The sequence below is a fragment of the Nycticebus coucang genome, chromosome 5 (assembly GCF_027406575.1).
Source record: "Nycticebus coucang isolate mNycCou1 chromosome 5, mNycCou1.pri, whole genome shotgun sequence".
Taxonomy (NCBI): domain Eukaryota; kingdom Metazoa; phylum Chordata; class Mammalia; order Primates; family Lorisidae; genus Nycticebus; species Nycticebus coucang.
Genome location: NC_069784.1, coordinates 94053815 through 94074515, shown reverse-complemented (window position 1 = coordinate 94074515; position 20701 = coordinate 94053815). Strand labels below are relative to the sequence as shown.

Genomic DNA, 20701 nt, shown 5'->3' with positions numbered 1-20701 from the left:
ACATAAAAATATTTTTCATAAACTGTAAATTTATGAAATATTAAACAGCCATTACAAATGATGCTTGTGAAGATAGTATAATAACAGAGAAATGTTTAGGACAAAATTTTTAAAAAGCAAAGTTATGTTTGTGCTGCAAATTTTCTTTTATATAAAATATAAATATCTCAAAAAAATGACTTATGGTTGAGATTTGATAAAGTACAGTTAAGTCTTTGAATAAGATACTAATATATTAATACATCTTAAGAATTGTTAGATCAGTAAAAATAATCTTAATAAAACATACTTCAAAAAGTCAAAAGTTCAACTAAGCAGTCATTTTGTTGATTTGATTGATATTGGAAAAAATAGGCTTTTCAAATTTTACTAGTGAATAAAGCATAAACTCTAGAGTCTGATAAATCTTGAATTAAATGCCAACACTGTCATTGTGTAGTATCTGTGTGCCTTGAGCAAGATAATACCTTGTGAAGTGCAATTTCCTCATTTGCAAAACAGTAATTTTTATCTTGTATTATTATTACAAGGATTAGAGATAATGGGTGTGTATGTCTGTGTGTGTAGAACTCAATAAATACTGTAGTTTTTTTATTCATTAAGCCATTAATTTCATATTATTAAGGATCATGCCTCAATCATTCATGCCTATGCTTCAGCTCATTCAACTTTCACAACAATCTTATAAGATATTGTACACCCACTTTAGTGATGAAAAGCTAAATAATCCATCCAGTGTCACACAACTATATATGGAAGTATTGGATTCCTGCTTAGATTTGGTCAACTTTAATCTCTGTGTGCCTAACCTCTAGACTATGGTGCTTTTTGATATACTATCTTCCAAAATAAAATTCAAAAATATTTCTTGGAAATAAAGGCAGAAAACTACCTAAGAATAATTACAACAAAATTTTACCATTTACAAGAGACACAAACTTTACAGCTACATTGTAATATCTTTCAACATACTTGGTTTAAATATAGAAAATTAATTTTTAGCCCATGATATAAAAATACTACAATAAAATTAATAGTCATGTCATAAAAAGAAAATGGCACATCAGCAAGGCAGAAAAAATTCAAAATGATAATGCTTTGCCCTTGAGCCCATCTATGGCTCTTAGATTCAGATAAATTGCCAGAAGTCACCACATGTTATATCAAGCCTAAGTACTAGAACCTCACTTTGTCACAATGGACAGAGTTAATGATTCATCCCTAATCCTAAAGGCTCCTTCTAGGATTAATTGACTTTCTCTGCAGCCTGCCAGCCCACCCTCTTATAGATCCTGTCAAGAGGATTTCTCTGCATTGCTTTGCCTCTTTCCCCCATCTATTTACTTTAAACACTATCTGATCGCTCCCCTAGCTGGGCAATTCAGTAGGAATCAAATTCAGTAGAAACCAGTCAGTTAAATTGAGTCAACTTTGAAATAAAGCTTACTTGGTTAGAAGGAAAGGACTAATTTAGACTATTTCAAGATGACCTTATATTCCTCCTTCCCAAGCTATAATACTGCTAGCATTAATAGAAATTAATTAAATAAGCATTAATTGATAATGTATTATGTATCTAACAGAAAAGATATAAAAGTGAAAGAGATAAATTTTTTATCCTCAAAATACTATCTGCTTAGGGGAGAGGATAAATTAATTTCCCATTAGGATAGACCTAGAAGACTGTTATCAAGGTGAAGAGAAAGAGCCTACAATCAACCAATAGGCTAAGAAAGGAAGAAGAAGTTCATGAGACATTCATTCAAATGGGTACAGTTTCAACATATGTATAGAGAAGAAGGCATTCTTAGTGGAGGAAGGCGACGTAAACAAAACTGACAGCTGGGGGTGAAGCAAAGGGTACTGGGATAATAACTTGCTGAGAGAATAGGCCACATGATGAAAAGTGATAAGTAGATGATATGACAGTAAAATGAGTTAGGACGAAATGAAAATGAACCTGTATGCCAAGGTGAGAAAAGTTTGCCTTTAATCGTTAGAATTACCAGCCGGTGGAAGTTTCTGAACATGGGAGAAATGTAATTGAATCTGAGCTTTAAAAGGTCAGTTTGGAAAAATTGTATTGAATGAACCAGAAAGAGTCAAGGCCAGGTTATGAAAGTAAGAATGAGGAGAAATAAACTCAAGAGAATTCAAAAGGTAGGACCTATTTTTTGGCAAGTGTCTCAAGCTGAGCTAGCCAATAGCCAATGGGGTAGCCACTAGGCTGAACATGGGACTGATCATGTGAAACGTGGCTAGTCTGAACTGAGCTAGAAGCGTAAATCCATACTGGAATTCAAAACCTTAGTATGAAAAAAAGAATGCAAAATATCTCATTAATAATTTGTATATTGATTACAGGGTGAAACGATAATGTTTCAGATAAATTGTGTTAAATAAAACATGAAAAATAATTTTACCTGCTCTTTGTTACTTTTTAAAATGTGGCAACTAGAAATTTTTGAATTGTATATGTGGCTTCCATTGGACAGTGCTGGACTAGATGTCAGGCTGGAAGTAGACAGTGAAGGAAGTAGAAAAGGAGTGGTGGAGAACCGGGAAGAGGACCTGGGCAGTGCGCCCCAGAGAAATAGCAGGGAAAGTTTGCTGATTTGTTTTAAAGGGACATTACCAACAGATAGGCAAGAGACAGGAAAGATGCTTAACAGTGAAAAGGAGCCATTGTCTTTCTGCCCAGGTAAAGAAATGGATTAGATTAGAGGGATGTGATTGGCATTGGAGGAAGTGAGCAACTAGCTAGTTTTTCAACAAACAGCAAAGAGAAGGAAAAGAACAGAGCACCCATGAAGACATCACATTAACAGGTCTGAGATGATTTTTTCTCTTGATGTGAAAGAGATCTGGATATACTGTAGGCAGAAGGAAAAGAGAAACTGACCCCACAGAGGACAGAAGAAACAACTGATGAACGAGGACATGGAACTAGGGGTTCTCAGGAGACTGAGATTGCTGTAAGAGAGAAGAAATGCTGAAGATACCAAGAAGGGGAATATTTCACTGCTTATTTTATGTTTATATTTATATTAAGAGATGATGAAAGAGGGCATTTGTGCATGTCATTTGTCTTAAAGAAAAAAGAGGGGATATTAAGAGATTGTTGGCTGGGAAAGAAAACATGCGGAAGAAATTGAAGGATGCGAAGGCGCTTGCTTCCTTCCTCCCTCCTACTCCCAGCTCTTACCTCCCTAATTTTGACCTTGCTCTTCAGGAGGGTTGTAGAGTCTGCCTAGTCACAACAGCGAGTCTCATATACATTTCTCCTTCCTGACACTGGGGACTTCAGTAATGGCTTAAAGTTACCTCATCAGAAAGAACCATATATTATGATTTGGGGAGCATAAATTTTGCTACTTATTTTATTTATTTATTTATTTTTATTTATTTTTTTTTTTGGCAGTTTCTGGCCAGGGCTGGGTTTGAAACTGCCACCTCCGGCATATGGGGCTGGTGCCCTACTCCTTTGAGCCAAATTTTTAGACATGATTCTACATTCTTTCTTTTTCATTCTCACAGTTGGTGAGAACCTGTTTCATCAAGAAGAGAATAAGTGTTTCCATTCACTGACAAAAACAATACTCATTTTTCATCTGTGTCAATCCTCAAGTACAAAGGCAAAATTTGATATGCATTCACTGATGTATCTTACTTTGAATGGCCTCTTGTTCCAAGCCGTCGTGTTGTTAGGAGAGGAAATTTCTGGCGAATTGTCTAAAAAAGAAAGACAATCACTTTAGTTATACATATGTATATCAGCAGAGGCAGGAAAGTACTTTTTGATGGGAGTATTCTACTGCCCTGTCTCAATTTTCAAGGCAGATCACACCAATGGCTGCTTCTGCTTGATGTTACTACCAAAGCAATTATTACTTTATTTGCATAGTAAGTGGGAATACTTGGGTTTTTTCATAACCTATAAAGAAATTTACCCACAACTAAATGCCTATTCTCAACACTGAAAAGACATATGAAACTTCCTCTACCTCACTAGATCTCCAGGGTAGTGTTATAAAAATTTTTCTTGTATGTTCCTTTCTTCAAAATTTGCTGAAATTAGGATCTGATTAGAAATAAAAAATGTCTTCTACATAAAACAGGAGTTTCAACCTGGATCTCAGGAGAGCAGTACATGAACTTCGGAGAGCTCCATGGCAAAATTTATGTATACATTAATTTCTTGGGGATTGGGTCTACAGTTTTTGTCAGCTTTTCACAGTGTTTCATGACCCCAAACGGTTAGGACTCATTGGAATAATTCTCACAAAGTGGTAATGCCAACATGGACACCTAAAGTTGTCTTATCCAACCTCCTCCTCTTATAGAATGAGTGAACTGAATCTTAAAGAGAGTAAGTGCTTTTCAGAAGGTCTCACAACAAATTAGTCACAGTTTAGGCCAGCATCTAAATCATGTGATTACCCTGCACAATATCATACTGCCTCCATAACAGAGGAAGTCTTCAAAATAAATAAATAAATTTTATTTTTAATTTGGGGAGTTGGACCATAGCATTCATTATTTTCTGGACAATGAGTCCCTCTACAGGTTAGAATTTGGATTTCAGTTTATGAGAAATACAATATTTGAGATTCAAGCTTCCTACAGTTTTTCTGGGATGTTCTAGGTTCTCAGACAACAGAGCATGACAAGAATCTCAAAGGATAAGTCTTTTCCAAAAGATTGGTATTGTTCCCTAATTCTCAAAAGGATGACAACATAATTAAGTATAGTAACATTAGTTCTATAGATTCCTACTCTAACCATGTATATTGGGTAGAAAGAAATGTTTTTAAATCAAAGAAATTTAACTAATCTCATCATAAAATATGGATTTGGGGATGTAAACATACTCCAAGCAAAATGGAGAATTAGTAGAATTGTTTAAGTAATAGAATAAAAAAACTATTAAAAACTCATATATTGGGTGGCACCTGTGGCTCAAGGAGTAGGGCACCGGTCCCATATGCCGGAGGTGGCAGGTTCAAACCTAGCCCTGGCCAAAAACAAAAAAAAAAAAACCAAACAAACAAAAAAAAAAACTCATATATTTGCTCTGCCTAAACAATCATAACTACTAATAGCATTAACAACAGACTCGCCACCTCCATTTAACTTTGCGTCTCAATGCACCATGCCCTACTCTTTAATTCATTTATTATTTTAACATATTCCCTCTTTGAAGGTAAATGGTAAATGCAGCTTGCTTTAAGTTCACATTAGATCTTCCGATAGCCAGGGTTCTGATACTCAAAATCAAGGTATAAACATAGCGTAGTTTCAAACACAGTCCTTGAGAGATTTCATTTATGTCTATAAAGCAAATGTCTTCATATTCTCTAAGAGAACTTGATCAGATGACTTTGTTTTCATGTTGTCTACCCAACAAGACTTTAGTTGAAAGTCAATATGGCCAATATGTGCCCACTTACCTTTCCAAAGGTAGCAGCGCAGGCTGGCTCCAATTTCTCTTTCCTGCAGAAATCTAAATAGTGGGCATAAAGGATGCACCGTGGCAAGCAAACCCCTTCACATACAATGTAATTCTCTTCCAGCCTAAGAAGAAAGGCCAAAAATTAGGCCAATTTTTTCTTCATTTCTCTTTTACTTTCCCCTTCCTCACTGACTTAACACCCATTTTGAATATAGACTCTATGGAAATGAGTCAATAGGTAAACATGAGGGCACTTCCTTTTTTCTGAATGTTTTTTAAAAATCAGATCACAGGGATTAATGTTAGAAAATCAAGAACCTGCTCGTTCATTCCTGCCATTTTTGCCTGGTGCACATCACAAATACTATGTTTTACTTCTGTCTAAACCTCATTGTGCCTTATGGTTTGATCTATGCATGATATACATAAATACAAATATATATTTTTTTAAAGAACATGCTAGACCCTAAAGGGCTGGCAAATGCTTATATTCTCTCACTTTCATTCACAAACTAGTTCTGAACCTTCCATAGCTGGGAAAGGATGATAACGCATTTACTTGCAAAATACAAAAGGATAAACATTTTACTTAAGCCTCATCTATTGCTCAGCTATTTCTATTTCTACACCTTTTACTGTGATCAGTACTGTAATTATCTGTGACATCCTATACACTTGAAATATAATGTTTCCATCTCTATCGATGCCTCCAAACAACTTATAAATCTGCAGCTCTATATTATAAAAATAAGTATGTCAACTTTGACATTTTAGAGTAATTCTATTTGATTTGTAATTACATATTTGTGTTGCTACGACATGAATAGCAATCTACAAATCAGACTGTCTAGATTCTAGTCTCAGTTTTTCCAACAGTCCAGTTGGTAATTTTGACTAAAATTTACACCAGTTTTATACATAGTAAGATCATAATTAGAATGCAACATAAAGTATGCATTTAGATTGAAATTGATGAAACCCTTCAAGACTTCTGATTTAACATGTTCCCAATGTGCACAAGATTAAAGCTAAAGGAGGTAAAGCATTTCTATGAAGAAGACACAAAGATCAAAAGCCAGTAAGATACGGTGTAAAATACATGTAAATGCAAAATATTTTATAAATATTTTTATGAAACTAATTTGCATACAGAAAATCAAACACCTGGTTGACAGTGAAAATTGGAATTAATCATCCAGCTTTTTTACTTTTGGTTATCAGTTCTAGTTTTTAACTCCCAAGGTAATCTATAATCTTAAAGGAAAATACAAATAATTCAGTTTTTTTTTAATCCATAACACTCATTACCTAGAAGAGAGTGTGGAAAATTTAAACAAAAAAAAGACAATGTTTTCCAGTTTCAAAAATATAAAAATTATTACAAGAAAAATTTACCTTTTTAAAATTGTATTTTAATTACATGCATACAATGTCCACTTTTCATCTAGCTATTGTGACATTGTTGTAGGCATTATTTTTATCTTCAAAATCTTAGAAATAACTAAACTGTTAATTTGAGGTATTTTTCTTTAGTCTTCATGTGTAAAGATTTATAAACTAAAAACCCAAAGTTGTCTCCACTGACTCAATCTGAATGGAAAACAATGAAAGTGATCATTCAAAACATCTCAATAAATATACCTGAAATCAAAACACTTTTGCCCCAATTATCCTAATGAAAAGAGTTGTATCCTAAATATTCCAGATAGTTCACTCAATTATTTACTGCTTTTGTGTATTTTTAACCAGTAACAAGACATTAACTTCAATAGTTAAACTGTACCTTTAGAGGAACATTGGTTTATAGTTCATATATTTGAAAGGTTCAATCATATAATCACAAAAAATAATAGATTCAAATAGGGGTTTAATGTTTAAATACAAATAAATTACTAATTTTTGGAGCATAAATTTTTCATTGTACTATTATTCTAAGGTTTAGATTATACTTTGCACATAGTTTTTGCCATTAATCAGTAATTAAGTAGCTCTTTATATTAATTTGTTTATTACTTAGAATTTGGGAGTAAATTTATGTTCCTCTTTCTTTCTAGGAAGAAAGAGGGAAGTTTAGTATTATGTGTTTAGCTTTCTCTTTCTTTTAAATATTACAAGTTCTATTTGAAATACTACTGATAGGCTCCTCGTTTTGAAGGATTTTTTAGAACATTCAATTTGTGATTTCACTAAAATAATCGCATAGGACAGGTGCCATAGGAACAGTTGAACATCTGTGTAAGTCAGTAGTGATATCTTAGCTGATTGTCCCATATCTTCTATTTCAAATGCATTTTATCTTGTGGCAAATACACTATTTTTAATTTGCCATCTTACGGATAAAGCCAGCGTTAACATGCTCCCTCTTTTCAAATTGTTCTTTAAGAATCCTACTTTACAAACACAAAAACTAATAAAAGGACCAAACTGCACGTTAAGTAACGCATGAGAACATTCATCGCTGCTTACAGTTTGGTGAATAATGAACAAAGCGATGTTGTTTTATTTGTATTGCAGATTGTTTTTCATCAATATTTTAAATATGCCTCTATATTTTCTATATTCAGTGAAAAAAATCTGGATTAAGTCCTGATCGATGTTGTAAACTTCACCACAGAGTTCGAGGAGAAACCGGTTGGGAAGCACAGCCCTGGCCGCCCCCGCCGCCCCGGGGCGCTCGTACCACTGCAGCGTGAGCTGCGTCTGCTTCTTTTTATCCTTCATGATCTGCGTGATGGTTTTCTTCTGAGAGGGGTGTTGATCCGCTGCTTTGGGTTTGCCGTCCTGATTGTCCGCATCCTCTTCTTCAGAAGAAAAGTTGGCATTGTTTAGATGCATTTCTGATGGCCAGTTGAAGGGATGACAAAGAAAAACAGAACATAAAAATTACCTAAGCAGCTTCTCAGCACCGAAACTTCAGAGGGGCAGCCTACTGGGGTGGGGGGACAGCTGAGCAAACCCCTTACAGTTAACAGTCTCTGCTGGGCATTTTCCCCAGGAATTCGGAAAGAACGCTCTCCATACCCTGTAAGTGCGTTTGGGATGTGTTGTTTTTATTACCGGCTGCCCTGCGCAGACTACATCCTCGCCCCAATCACACGGCCAGACGCGGCAGAGCCCTCACCTGATTTCACGCCCGCCCGGGGTTCGGGGCCGTCCCCGGTGTCCCCGCCGCGCTGCTCTCCCCCGGGCTGCACCTCGGCCGCCGGGTAGACCAGCAAGCCCTTGCCCAGGAGCTGCAGGCAGCACGCTCCCCGGCTCTCGGAAGAGAGTTGGGGCGAAGGCTGTGCTTGCAGGAAGGTGTCTTCCAGCTCCGGGACCTTGGCCATCCTCCCGGCCACCGAGACCTGGGCACCCGCGGCGCGGCCGGCTCCCCAGCTGAGCGCGGAGCCGGGGCGGGGCGGGGCGGGGCGGGGCGGGACCTGCGGTCGCAGGTGGGGGGAGGAGGCTGCCGGCTGGGGACTCGCCGGGCGCCCTGGAGCGGACTCAGCTCAGGTCCAGAGCCCACGGCCCGGACCCGGCTGGCCGAGGGGTCTGCGTCCCTCCCTGTCCGCGTCCGGGCCGACTCTCTCCCCGAGCTGCCCTGGTCGCCCCTGAGCCTGGCGGTCTGGCCTCCCGCGTCCTCTCCCGTCCTCTCGCTTTGCTCCAGGGGGCGAAGGACAGTTCCCACAGCAAAGCCGCGACCAAGGTGGAGAAGGTGGAGAAGCTTCGCGCTCCTCTGCTGGGGAGAAAGCCTTCCAACCCGCCCCATTCCTACTCTCGGGAGACAGAATCGAGGTGCCTGGCCGGGCAGCCTGGACTCTGCACGCCCGGGACAGGGAAAGGGGATCCCCAGAGTCCCGCTGGGTCTTTGCACGACCTGGGCCGGCTTTTTATTACCGGAATAATCTGAGGAATTACTGAGGGCTCTTCTCACTAGATTGAGGAAAGAACCCGGTTTCATCGCACCCTGCTCTGCTCACAGGCCCACATTGCCTCTGAGCTCGCAGGAAAGATCCACTCCCTCCCATCTATAGTATTTTGTAAGTTATACGCATCCCTGGTGATCCCTCATCTCTTATGCCTAGCAGGAGTTCAATGGACGTCCGTTTACGTGAAAAAAAATGAAATTGCAATAAGTTTCTAATCCAAAATGACAAGAGAATCGCGAGTCGTGGAAAACGATAATCTGCACTTTCTTAAAAGCAGGAGCAGGCAGTGAAGCCTCTGGGTTCGTGTTACCCGACTGCTACACCACCTTGCCTGCCTGCCATCCTCTGGTCTTTTGACAGATATGCCAAAGATATGTGCCTGGTACCTTCCCCGGAAAAACTTAAATTCATATTGCCTCATCACAATCGACAACGCTTCTCTTGGAATAAAGAAATCACTCGAACTATAATGCAATGTTAAACTACATTACATTGAAATTTAACATAGAAAAAAACAAAATGGGACCCCCAAGTGGTGAGTGACTGAAGGGTGAATTACGGGAATGCTTCTAAGTAATAAAGCGTAAGCAGCTAGAATTATAGGTGTATTTGAACCTCTCTCATTTTTAGTACCACTGTTGAGAGAGGCATCAACTCTTCTTCAAAGGCTTTCTCCTCACCTGGTACCTCCAGTAGCTGAATCCAGGCTGGCTACCCACATGTCTGCACACCTACAGCTCTGAGGCTATGCCCCCCAGGACAACTTTACCAGTTTTCTCTACCTAGTCACCGGAAAGCCTGCAGCATAGTCAGTCCAGATGACTTAGCTCTGCACTCTAAAGTTTAAAATGTTTCCCTTTTACAGAGATACCCTCAGATTCATTCTGCTCAGATCCCCTTGGGGACCTCTCCCTCAATCTCTGCCTTCTTTACCTTTCTGGTGTCAAGCCCCAAGACTACCACTTGAGAACACCTGAGACTTCTTTGGAGGAATTGGCCTGGGGCTCCCAGACCACTGTTTCCTATAAGCAGAGAGAGCCTAGGTGCCTCTGTGTTTAAGTACCCTCATGGTGGGTGAGTCTAAGAGGTCTTCTGCGGGATCAGACTGAAGACATCCTCCACCAGACCATTCTGGAAATCCCGCTCTTGAATTGGCGTCTTCCCCTTTTCTGTGCTTCTTGCTACCCTCCTCCTTTATTATATGTTTTATTCATTTATTTACTGTCCTTACTGCATGTAGGATACTAGAGAAGTAATGGGAGAGAGAGAAAAGGCAGGGTCAAGAAATGGCCGAGAGAACTGGGGGAGGCTTTTTTAAAAAGAGAGCGAGAAAGGAATATAAAATATATTCAGTTGGTTAGAATTTAGGAGGCCTGGTAGATGGGTCCAATTTCCACGGGACCAGAACTGGGGAGAGTTTTTTGTTTGTTTTTCCCCACAACTGCAAAACAATGTAAAATATAAATCAGTCTAGGGAAAATCAAAAAAGATTTTCTAGGAAGCCATAGCCAGATTCCAGTCAGATTGTGATCAGGGCCAGGAAGGGAGCACATGATTGGAAATGGGATGAGCAGCAGTTGCTAATGCTATTTAAAGGAAGAATCAGTATTGCTTGGTAACAAATAGGGAGGTCTTACATAGAAAGGAAAAGTTCCCTCCCCGATTGCAATCTTTAGAAAGGATCAAGGAAAAGAAGTACTTACTAGTTGCTTCGAGGGTACACCAGAACTCACTATAGTCACTGACAAACACAATTACAAGATACTTTCATGAAGAACAACTGCTTGTTTTACCACCATCATTCCAGAGAGGACATGTTTCTTAAACCCAAGATAAGAACTTTGGCTCTAATTGGGGCTCAGAAGTAACAAGTCAACTGTGAACAAGAAGTGTCTTCAATGAGTGTGCGTGTGTTGAGGAAACCCATTCAGGTACCAGACATTTCATTAGATTTCCCATATGATTCTTCCCTTCTAACTCTCCATACATAAGAACCCTAATGACTGATTCCAGGGTATTCTTTTCTTATTTGATATGTTATTTTCAAAAGTAAAAATGTCAGGAGAGAGTATATAGGTGCTTATTACATTACTTCATTTATTTTTCTCTAGATTGAAATTGTTTCAAAATAAAATTTTAAAAGCTGAGTTTTTTAATCATTAGTAAAAGCTGACCTATGTTTTTTTGTAAGTAGAAGATATTTACACCATTCTAGGGATGCATATAGACCCATAAAACACGTTACATCTTGGGAAATAAATGTTTTATGAAAAAGTTACTGTTAAAAAATAAAGTATATTTAAAATATTTTAATATTCACTCCATTAGTGAAATTAAAGTAAAATCACTCTGCTTTTTTTTTGAGAGCTATTTTGCTAACCCGTAACATTCAGTTTCTCCAATAACCTTTGTCTTTTGTGTATCAATGACCACTTACCTTTCTTTCCATTTCTAATGGAAGACAGTTTAATGTTTCTTTTTAGATTAATATAAAACTAATTTTGTTTGCAATAGTGAAGAAAGAAAATAGATTAGATTAGGCAGTGGACAAAAGTAAATAATGTTCTGCTTTATGTGTATTTGAGAACTGCTTCTTATACAGTGTTGTGAAAAGTATTTGTAGTAAGTGGCAAAAATATAAGCTGTAAATCAAATTAAATACTAAAGGTACATGTTAAACAGCAACTAGTACATAATAGATATCTGTTAAATATTTGTTATAAAAGTGAATGGAAAGCAGTGGCAGCTGTCCATATTCTCCTTCATTCAACCAAAAATAATTTATCATGACCTGGTGATTCAAAAATAAATAAGACATTTGATTCACCTTCAATACTCTTGGTCTAGTGGAGGAGGTAGGTACATTAGAATACATGATACAAGGTGGTATGTACAAAGTGCTCTAGGGACACAAAGGCAAGGGACACAAAGGCAAATCTTACCAGTAGAAGCCTTCACAGAGAAGGTAACATTTAATTGGTTTGGAAGGATCTTTACTCATTAACAGATGGAGCTGTGGGAAAAATACATTCCGGAAGGAAAGAACAGAATGTGCAGAAGCACAGAGGCAAGACAGAGCTGGGCAGAGCAATCAGCATTTGGGTCCAATTGTAAGATAGGGAGCTTCATAGGAAATGGAGGATCAAGAGTTGAGGTCAGATCTTGAGAGGGCTTGTTCAAGCTAAAAAAAATGTATACAATTTTATCATAAGACAAATCATTGATGGGTTTGAAGAAAAATGTCATAAAGAATAAGTGCAAAAAAATACAAAAAAAGAATAAGTGCTTTGTGGAGAAGAAAAGTGAGCAAGACCAGGTGATGAAACAAAAACTTGGACTTGGCAATGGAAGTGAGAATAGAAAAAGAAAAGAGTGATTAAATTATTTATTGTCCTTGTTGTATGTAGGAGAATAGAGAAGAAATGGGGAATGAAGAGGACAGAGAAAGAGAAAAGGCAAGGTCTTTTCTCTAGAAAAGAGATAGTGGTAAATTGCTAATCATATTGGCCCCCAATAATTCATGCATCCTATCCATGCCCTTGAGTAATACCCTCCCATCTTGACTCTGAACTTGGCTAGTAGCAACCATACCAGCAGAAGTTTGAAAAACATGCATTGAGGTTTCACTTCTCTTGTTGATGCTGGAAATCTTGGGATTACCATCATGTGATTAAACCCAAGCTAGCTTGTCAGAGATATATCAAATTCATTATTCCATCTAATGGTCAGAATTAACCATGAGCCATAACCAACTACCAGACATTTAAGTAATGTGAGCAAAGCCCCTCTAAACTAATGTGAGCAAAGCCCCTCCAGCTAATCTGCCACCTGACTGCAGCCTCATAAGTTAGGCTTGATCCAGCCTGAATCACTGAGCCATAGAACAAGGCACAAGTAAATATTGTTTTAAGCAACTAAAATTTGGGGTGGTTTGTTACACAGCTAAAACTGATATAGCATTGGATTAGATTTAGCTCTGAATATCACAAAAAGTTGGTTGAACTTTAGAGACAATGCATTTGCAGTAGCTCGTAAGAAAAGCAGTTTGGAGAGTGAGTGTGAGGCAACATTTTATTTTTGGCTTTTGAAGGGGTTTTTGTTTGCTTTTTATTTTTTAAATGAGGAGGAATAGAACTTATAGGTGAGAGAGATTTTGAATAAAAAAATTTACTTCAAAGGATGCATATGAAGGTTAAATGCAATCATACACACAAAAACATCAAATAAAAATAATTGTCACTTTACAAGCCTATATATGCAAATTATGTGTACTTTATCTTCTGTTTTACTTTTTATAGATTTCACACAACTGGATATACACATACTAATAGATACTCATCCCATTTGGGGACGATGTAACTTGGGTGCCACAGTATACTCTAAAACAGCCCCCTAAAACGACCAGTGGAATTTAATTTCTGCAGGAAGATCTCTCCATTTAACCCCAAATCCACAGAAATCTGCAGCTGCTTCTTCCAAATATAATGTCCATACAATATTTATAAACAGAATAAAATATTCCAAGTGTGAACCCAAGCCTTCTAATGCTGCTTGAGGGCTAAGCAAACTCTTCTTCATTTTTGAAATTTTTAGTTAAAGTAGTCTTTTTCACTTTTCCTAGTGGTTTTAGGATTAAAGTGCATATTATTTAAGGTAATAAATTATGCAACAAGATACGCCATTTTATCAAGCATTTAATTCCAAACCACAAAGCATAGTTTACAAGATGAAGATAATAAGCGGCTTATTATCATTATCAATTTTCATTTGAGAGGAATGGACAAAACCAGAATATTGTTCAGTCCTAATATTCCTATCATAACAAGGCAAATTATTGAGATTAAATGTCTTATATTGCAAATATGAATTTTTTTTTAAAACTAATCAAGTGCAGTAGTGAGAAAAGGGAAAGTAGAACGAGGAGCTCAATCTGTAACGGACTGTGAGCAAATATGAATTTTTAGCTATGTTTTATCTACTGTCATAAACAATATAGAAGAAATTGGATCATCTAAAATTTAAAGTAGCACACATGTGGGCGGTGCCTGTGGCTCGGTGGGTAGGGCGCAGGCCCCATATACCAAGGGTGGAGAGTTCGAACATGGCCCAGGCCTTCTAAAACAGCAGTGGCAACTGCAACAAAAAATAGCCAGACCTTGTGGCAGGAGCCTGTAGTCCCAGCTACTCAGGAGGCTGAAGCAAGAGAATTGCTTAAGCCCAAGAGTTAGAGGTTGCTGTGAGCTGTGACGCCACAGCACTGTACTGAGGGTGACAGAGTGAGACTCTGTCTCAAAAATACATAAATAAATAAATTAATTAAATAAATTAAAATAGCACACAACATTTAACATAAATTTGTCACATGTGACTTACCACAAGTATGTCCTTAAATTTTTCTGATAGCTGGCTCTGAATCTGTTTTTCTTTGTAGTATACTTTTTCTATGTGATTTCTCAGTTGTGAAATTCACTCACAATGATCCTTTTACTTAGAATACCTGTTCCATAAAGACTTAGCTTATTTGTGTAGCCTTTCAAATTTTTGTATTTTATAAAATTATGTGATTATGCTGATTTTAATTACTTTGCTGTACACCATAATTTGACTAATAGTTGTAAGTAATTTTGGTGAAATAAATGGACTTTTAAATACAATGTTAAAATCAATAACTTCATAGAACTCACATAACATCCTCAAGCTAAACAAATTAGTTCTGTTTAAATTGCTAGTTTTGTACCATGTCACTGAGTGTAACAGACAGTTATATCTACTAACTGCGGGCTATGCTTCTAAGACTGTGTATAATGCATTAATTCACCATCCATCCCTCATGCTGTTTGAACACTTTTGAACCCAGTATATCATCTTTACTGAACAATTTATCAAATGAAAGAACTTAGTAAATGCTACTCTTTCCATAACATATTGCTTTTGGGTGCCAGTAAATGAGAAATAACAATAGAAAAACGTAATAAGTAAGTAAACATCAGGTCAAGAGAAGTGGTTGGTTGGCTTTATCCAACCCAAAAATGAGAGCAGTACTTTTTTTTTTTTATTGTTGGGGATTCATTGAGGGTACAATAAGCCACCATCTGCATCAAAATTACCTGAAGTTGTGAAATATGCTGATTCCCACCTCAGAATCAGCAAATCAATGCACAATATGGATTTTACCAATATAGTGTTGTATTTTTTTTAATTGCCTTTTAGAAGATGTGGGGGGAAAGAATGTGTCCCAGCCTATGCCATAGTCTAAAATCTTAGAGATGTGATGAAGTTCACCCTCAGCCAGATGACAACTTAGCATTATTTCATTCAGAAGGACAGTGTGGAGGAGAGTGTTTGGGGAGTGGAGAGAAAGAGGGGGAGACTGAGGAACGGTGGTCACAATCCCTCAATTGTCTTAGCAGTGCTTTCCTGGGGTTTCATATCATTGCATGTAAAAGATGATAATGTTATATCCAGCACCCTGGAACAAGCAGATGAGTCTGCTCACCGATAAGCAGACCTAGATACCCCAAAAGAGACTGCAGAGATCAATGCCATCCCTTTGGGGACACCCTATTGAGAAACTGCTCTAGGTGACATCCATCACTCTCTCTGTTCATCACTACATCGGCTTGGCAGCACCTGGGCACTAGTTTTGCCTTCTCTACTTTGTAGAACAGAGGGGCTAATACCAGGAAGTCGCTGGCCATTCTCCAGATTCTTTTAAAGAATGTCATGAGATAGATTCTGCATTTCCATAGTCAATTAGTGAATACTATTATACACACATAACATTGCATGCGGAATATTTTTCTTAATTACTGTATTTTATTTATCTTTGAATGAAATTAGTAATTTGATAATTACTATATCAGAAAGTACATTCAACTTACTCGTCATCTTTTCTGATAGTAATCTATAATGCTGCGAAGTGAAATTTCAAGAGCTTTTTGATTACTGCACATACAATAAGAAAAGATGTCAGTGCGAAACACATAGGCTAGTGATAGACTCCACTTTTACTTACCCTGACGTGACAGTTATTGATCATATTTGCATTTTAAAAAAGCAAGTAGACATTCATTCTATGTTAAAAAAAATAAAGGTGGAGAGAAGGAGTCAATTAGGAACAGAGAAGTCCAAAGATGGCTTATACATTAACGCTTATAAAATTAAAAAAGCTAAAAATACCAAGTGATTCATATTTTAAATAAAAAGGCTTCCTCGTCACTTTTCTAAATTTTGTAGTGCTAAAAATGTGGATTTCCATATATAACTCAAACTATGTTGAACTTTAGCAATGTATCTTTTAGCATTCATTGGATGCATTAAAATATTGTGAAATAAACTAGAAAATATACAACTTTGAAAATCAACTTCAAAAAAAATTGCATGACACACAAACTAAAAGCAAACTATAATACCACTCTCATACGGAAAGCAAAAAATTGCATATGTTCACGCATTTTGAATTTCTATTTGTAATTTCTATTTCAAATTTTTTGAATTTTGAATTTCTATTTGTAATTTATATTTGGTCCCGGTTCCAGAAACTTAAACAACTGCCATGTAAGACAACACAAAATCAAATGTGAAAGCAAAGTGCACGTTAAGTGTAGTCACGAACTTGCAGTAAATGTGAACTAAACATCAGTTTTATGAACTGAATAAATAATCACTTCATCCTACTGCTTGGGCATTACAACTACTTACTCATGACTTAAACCACATTAAATACACGGCTGATAATCTGTTTATAACTATGAGTTAATTCTGAAAGGACATATGAGACATAAAAGTCAGTTGGTGTCCAGAGAAAGTGGGTAAAATATCAAAGTCATTGTATGACTTACTGGGTAATCATATAACGAAAATTAAATTAATGGAAATTCTCCTATGATATGTTTCCCTTAAATACACTATGAACTACCAACTGCCTTCAGCATTCATTTAGTGTTAAAAATAAAATGATTGAGAAAATCCATTAAAAAAAGGAAATTGCCATAGTTCAGGCAGGAAGTGATTAAGGTAAAAAATAAAGATTTTAGTAAAATCGCATCATGGTAAGAATGATATCTCCTCTTATCCTGTTCTGGTGTGTTAATAACAAATCTAGAAAGAGAAAAATAATTTCATAGTGATAAAAATTGCCATATGTTAGAATCACAATTATTTCACCATCCACAATGATGTAAATAAATCCAAATGATTTAAGTTAGAATAATTAGTACTGATAAAAGCTTATGGAAATATGAATGCAGACACAAGTAGGAAAATTCTAACTTTTAAAAGCTAATCTTGAAAGTTAAGGTTATAGGGGGTGGCACCTGTGGCTCAAAGGAAAGGGAGCAGGGTGCTGGCCTCATATGCCGGAGGTGGCAGGTTCAAACCCAGCCCCGGCAAAAAACTGCAAAAAAACAAGAAAGTTAAGGTTGTAAAATGACTTTTTCAAATTCATAACCTTCTCATATTTTATTAAGAATCCTTGCATTCAAGGACTGAAGGCTCAAATGTCATTATCACTGCTTCAGTCAGTAAGCAGTAGCCATGGAGTGCTTCCTGTGCGAGTAGCTTTATAGAAACCTCGGGAGGGAGCAAAGCACTCTCTCTACCAGGGACGCCCTTTAATGCCTGCATTGAAAGGATACATAAGCTTTCTGTGGCTTCATGACATCTAGGAGATTAGAAAACTCATATTCACCTGTGTGCAGTCCTGAGGTCCAACAGGGAAACAAGAAATGCTGATGAGAATACAGAAAAGAGAAAATTGTTTAAAAAAAAAATCTGATGTATTTGAATGCAAATTTAAGACCCAGAAGAAGTAGCCAAGACAAACTGAAAGGTGTTGAATTTGGCATAATTAGAAAAAACACATGGCGAGTTGCAAACTGAATCCTGTGAATGAGTTGGGATGGCGGAGTAAGTTCCTCAGGACCAAAAGGATGAATGCTTTTGCATGTGTCAATTTACACTAAGCTAAGTTAATGACATAGAAATTCCTTATAGGAATTAATGAACTTACTGGATTTTAATAACATATCATCTGCCAAACACTTACTATGTGCTAAGTAGTATGTTAAGTACTTCATATGCGATATTGTTTTATCTTCACTGATTCTGTAAATAGGTATGACATTTTTACAGATGGAGAAACTGAGACTCCAAAATTTTAGGTAACTTGGCCAAGTTCTCATGGTTAGTAAATGAGGAGCCAGAATTGAATCCAGCTTTGCTCGGTTTAAACTTTCATGATCTCGTTCAATACAAGGCCAAGCTTGTTAGATCTCCCACCCAGAGACATGGAGTCAAGTCTCTGTCTTCTACTTTCTTGGACCAGTGGTTCTCAAACCTATCAAACCACATCCTCATTCCTCCCTTTTACAACAAACTTTGTAATACTCTCTTTATCACATCAAAAAGAAATTCATAGATAACACTCCCCCCCTTCCCATTTTTTTGAGTCAGAGTCTGACTCTGTGGCCCAGGGTAGGGTACCAGGACATCAACCTAGCTCACAGCAACCTCAAACTCTTGGGCTTAAACAATCCTCCTGCCTCAGCCTTCCTGGTGTCTAGGACTTCAGGTACCTGCCACAATGCCCTACTGAGTTGTTCTATTTTTAGGAGAGACAGGGTCTCATGCTTGCTCAGGTTGGTCTGGAACTCCTGAGTTCATGGGATCCTCCTACCCCAACCTCTCAGAGTGCTAGGATTATAGGCATGAATCACTGTGCCTGCCTGGTGTAATATACCATCTGTAATAGAAAGTAAATCTAATAATAAAGAATAATTAATAATCAATAATACAGCTTTTTCCTTTCTTAAAATGTGTATACATTTTTTTGACTCTCTGTATAGTTCAATGTTCATGCATGTTCACACAAGTTTAGCCATAATTTCACTAAAACACTTTAATAAATAATCTAGTGTTTTCCTGTAAACATAGAATTGCCAAGAATAGAACAATCATACAAGCATGTTAATTCTGGTAGATTTTGTTCATTTGTATGTCTGTGATTCAAATACATGGGAAGTGTTGCCTTTGGTGATGTCTTTTTTCTGAAATGGCAAACAAATCTAGTTAAAGTTCCATACAGAATAAAATACAAACTTTCCTCCATTTAAACACTGGTTGAATATCTTAAAAGGTCATTATATAGGATAACCATACCAAAAACTTCCTTGGGTTTATATGTAAAATTGTTAGCTTTAGACATATAGAAGTATACATACACAGATATTTCATCTATCTGATGTAGGGTGAGATATTTAAAAGAATGCAGAATGTATGTACAAGATAAACATTACAGGATGTTAAGCCTTCTGATCCCACTCATGAAATGCTGATGGCATCCGCCCCAATCAGAATGCAAACCAAAAATTCATTAATAGTGGTACAGGTTACCCCCAAGGAAAACCATTCATTTAAACCTTTAAACAGGATTCACAAATATAAACAAAGATGACATGTTGATTCAACTACACACATGAAATACATGTAAAATTAAAACACTTTTAAAAGCTCCATGGTCATCAGAAGCTGGAAAATGTTTGGATTAAGATAAGATTAGCCAGGAGTGAAATACTTACATGGAATATATTAAAAAACAACAGAAAGGAGGGATGAAAATACAGGTTAAACCTTGCTTAGAATAAGCCAATGGGAGACTAATAGGTAGGAGTAAAAGAAAAGGGAGGGAATACTCTCTTTTTGCCTCAGGTAAGTGTGTCTGCCCCAGCTCCATTTCCTCCTGGACCCAGCCCCTCCCAGGCGGCTCTCTCTCCACAGCCCCAGCTCCCATGGAGGGCGTGGCTCTAGGCTCTGTGACATCATCTTGCCTCTTGGTCCCTCTCCTCCTGGAGACCATAGAGGCTTCCTGCTGTTCCTGATCTTCTGATCTTGAAGTTGTTTTACCATTCTCTTCAGCTTTTTAACTCTTTGAACTCCATTTGAATTCATTTCCTATATCCAACCCTATATCCGACTTTGTCCAACATAATAATTTTCCTGTTCTTCTCTGATTTCAGAAGACATCCACAACCTAAAACAAGAAGCTGGAAGGTTTACCCTACATGACATGATCATCCACAGCCTATAACAAGGAGCTGGAAAGTTTACCCTACATGATCATCCACAGCCTATAACAAGTAGCTGGAGGGTTTACCATGAGGGTGATGGTGATTGTAACAAAGTACCAATACTCTGTTACATAGCAGGGATTTACCCTGCCTCATAGTGCTACACACCTCATTGCTGAATATCCCTCTGTCACCTTTGAGGTACTCCCCGTGGGAAGCTGTGCACAGGTCTCCTGGTCCTAGTGACTAGTCCAGGTTCCCAGTGCCTAGTCCAC

At 37.4% G+C, this 20701-nt stretch overlaps 1 protein-coding gene across 1 annotated transcript in view; it reads right to left on the bottom strand.

The window, feature by feature from the left end:
* Positions 1 to 8827, bottom strand: part of RFX6 (regulatory factor X6) — a 57857-nt gene extending 49030 nt beyond the window's left edge. The window contains exons 1-4 of the mRNA XM_053591943.1: positions 8574 to 8827; positions 8133 to 8289; positions 5451 to 5574; positions 3671 to 3732 (exon numbers count right to left, since the gene is read on the bottom strand). Of these exons, the coding sequence (XP_053447918.1) occupies positions 3671 to 3732; positions 5451 to 5574; positions 8133 to 8289; positions 8574 to 8778 (548 nt within the window). The 5' untranslated portion in view covers positions 8779 to 8827. The remainder of the gene's footprint in view (positions 1 to 3670; positions 3733 to 5450; positions 5575 to 8132; positions 8290 to 8573) is intronic.
* Between the last annotated feature and the right edge of the window lie 11874 nt (positions 8828 to 20701).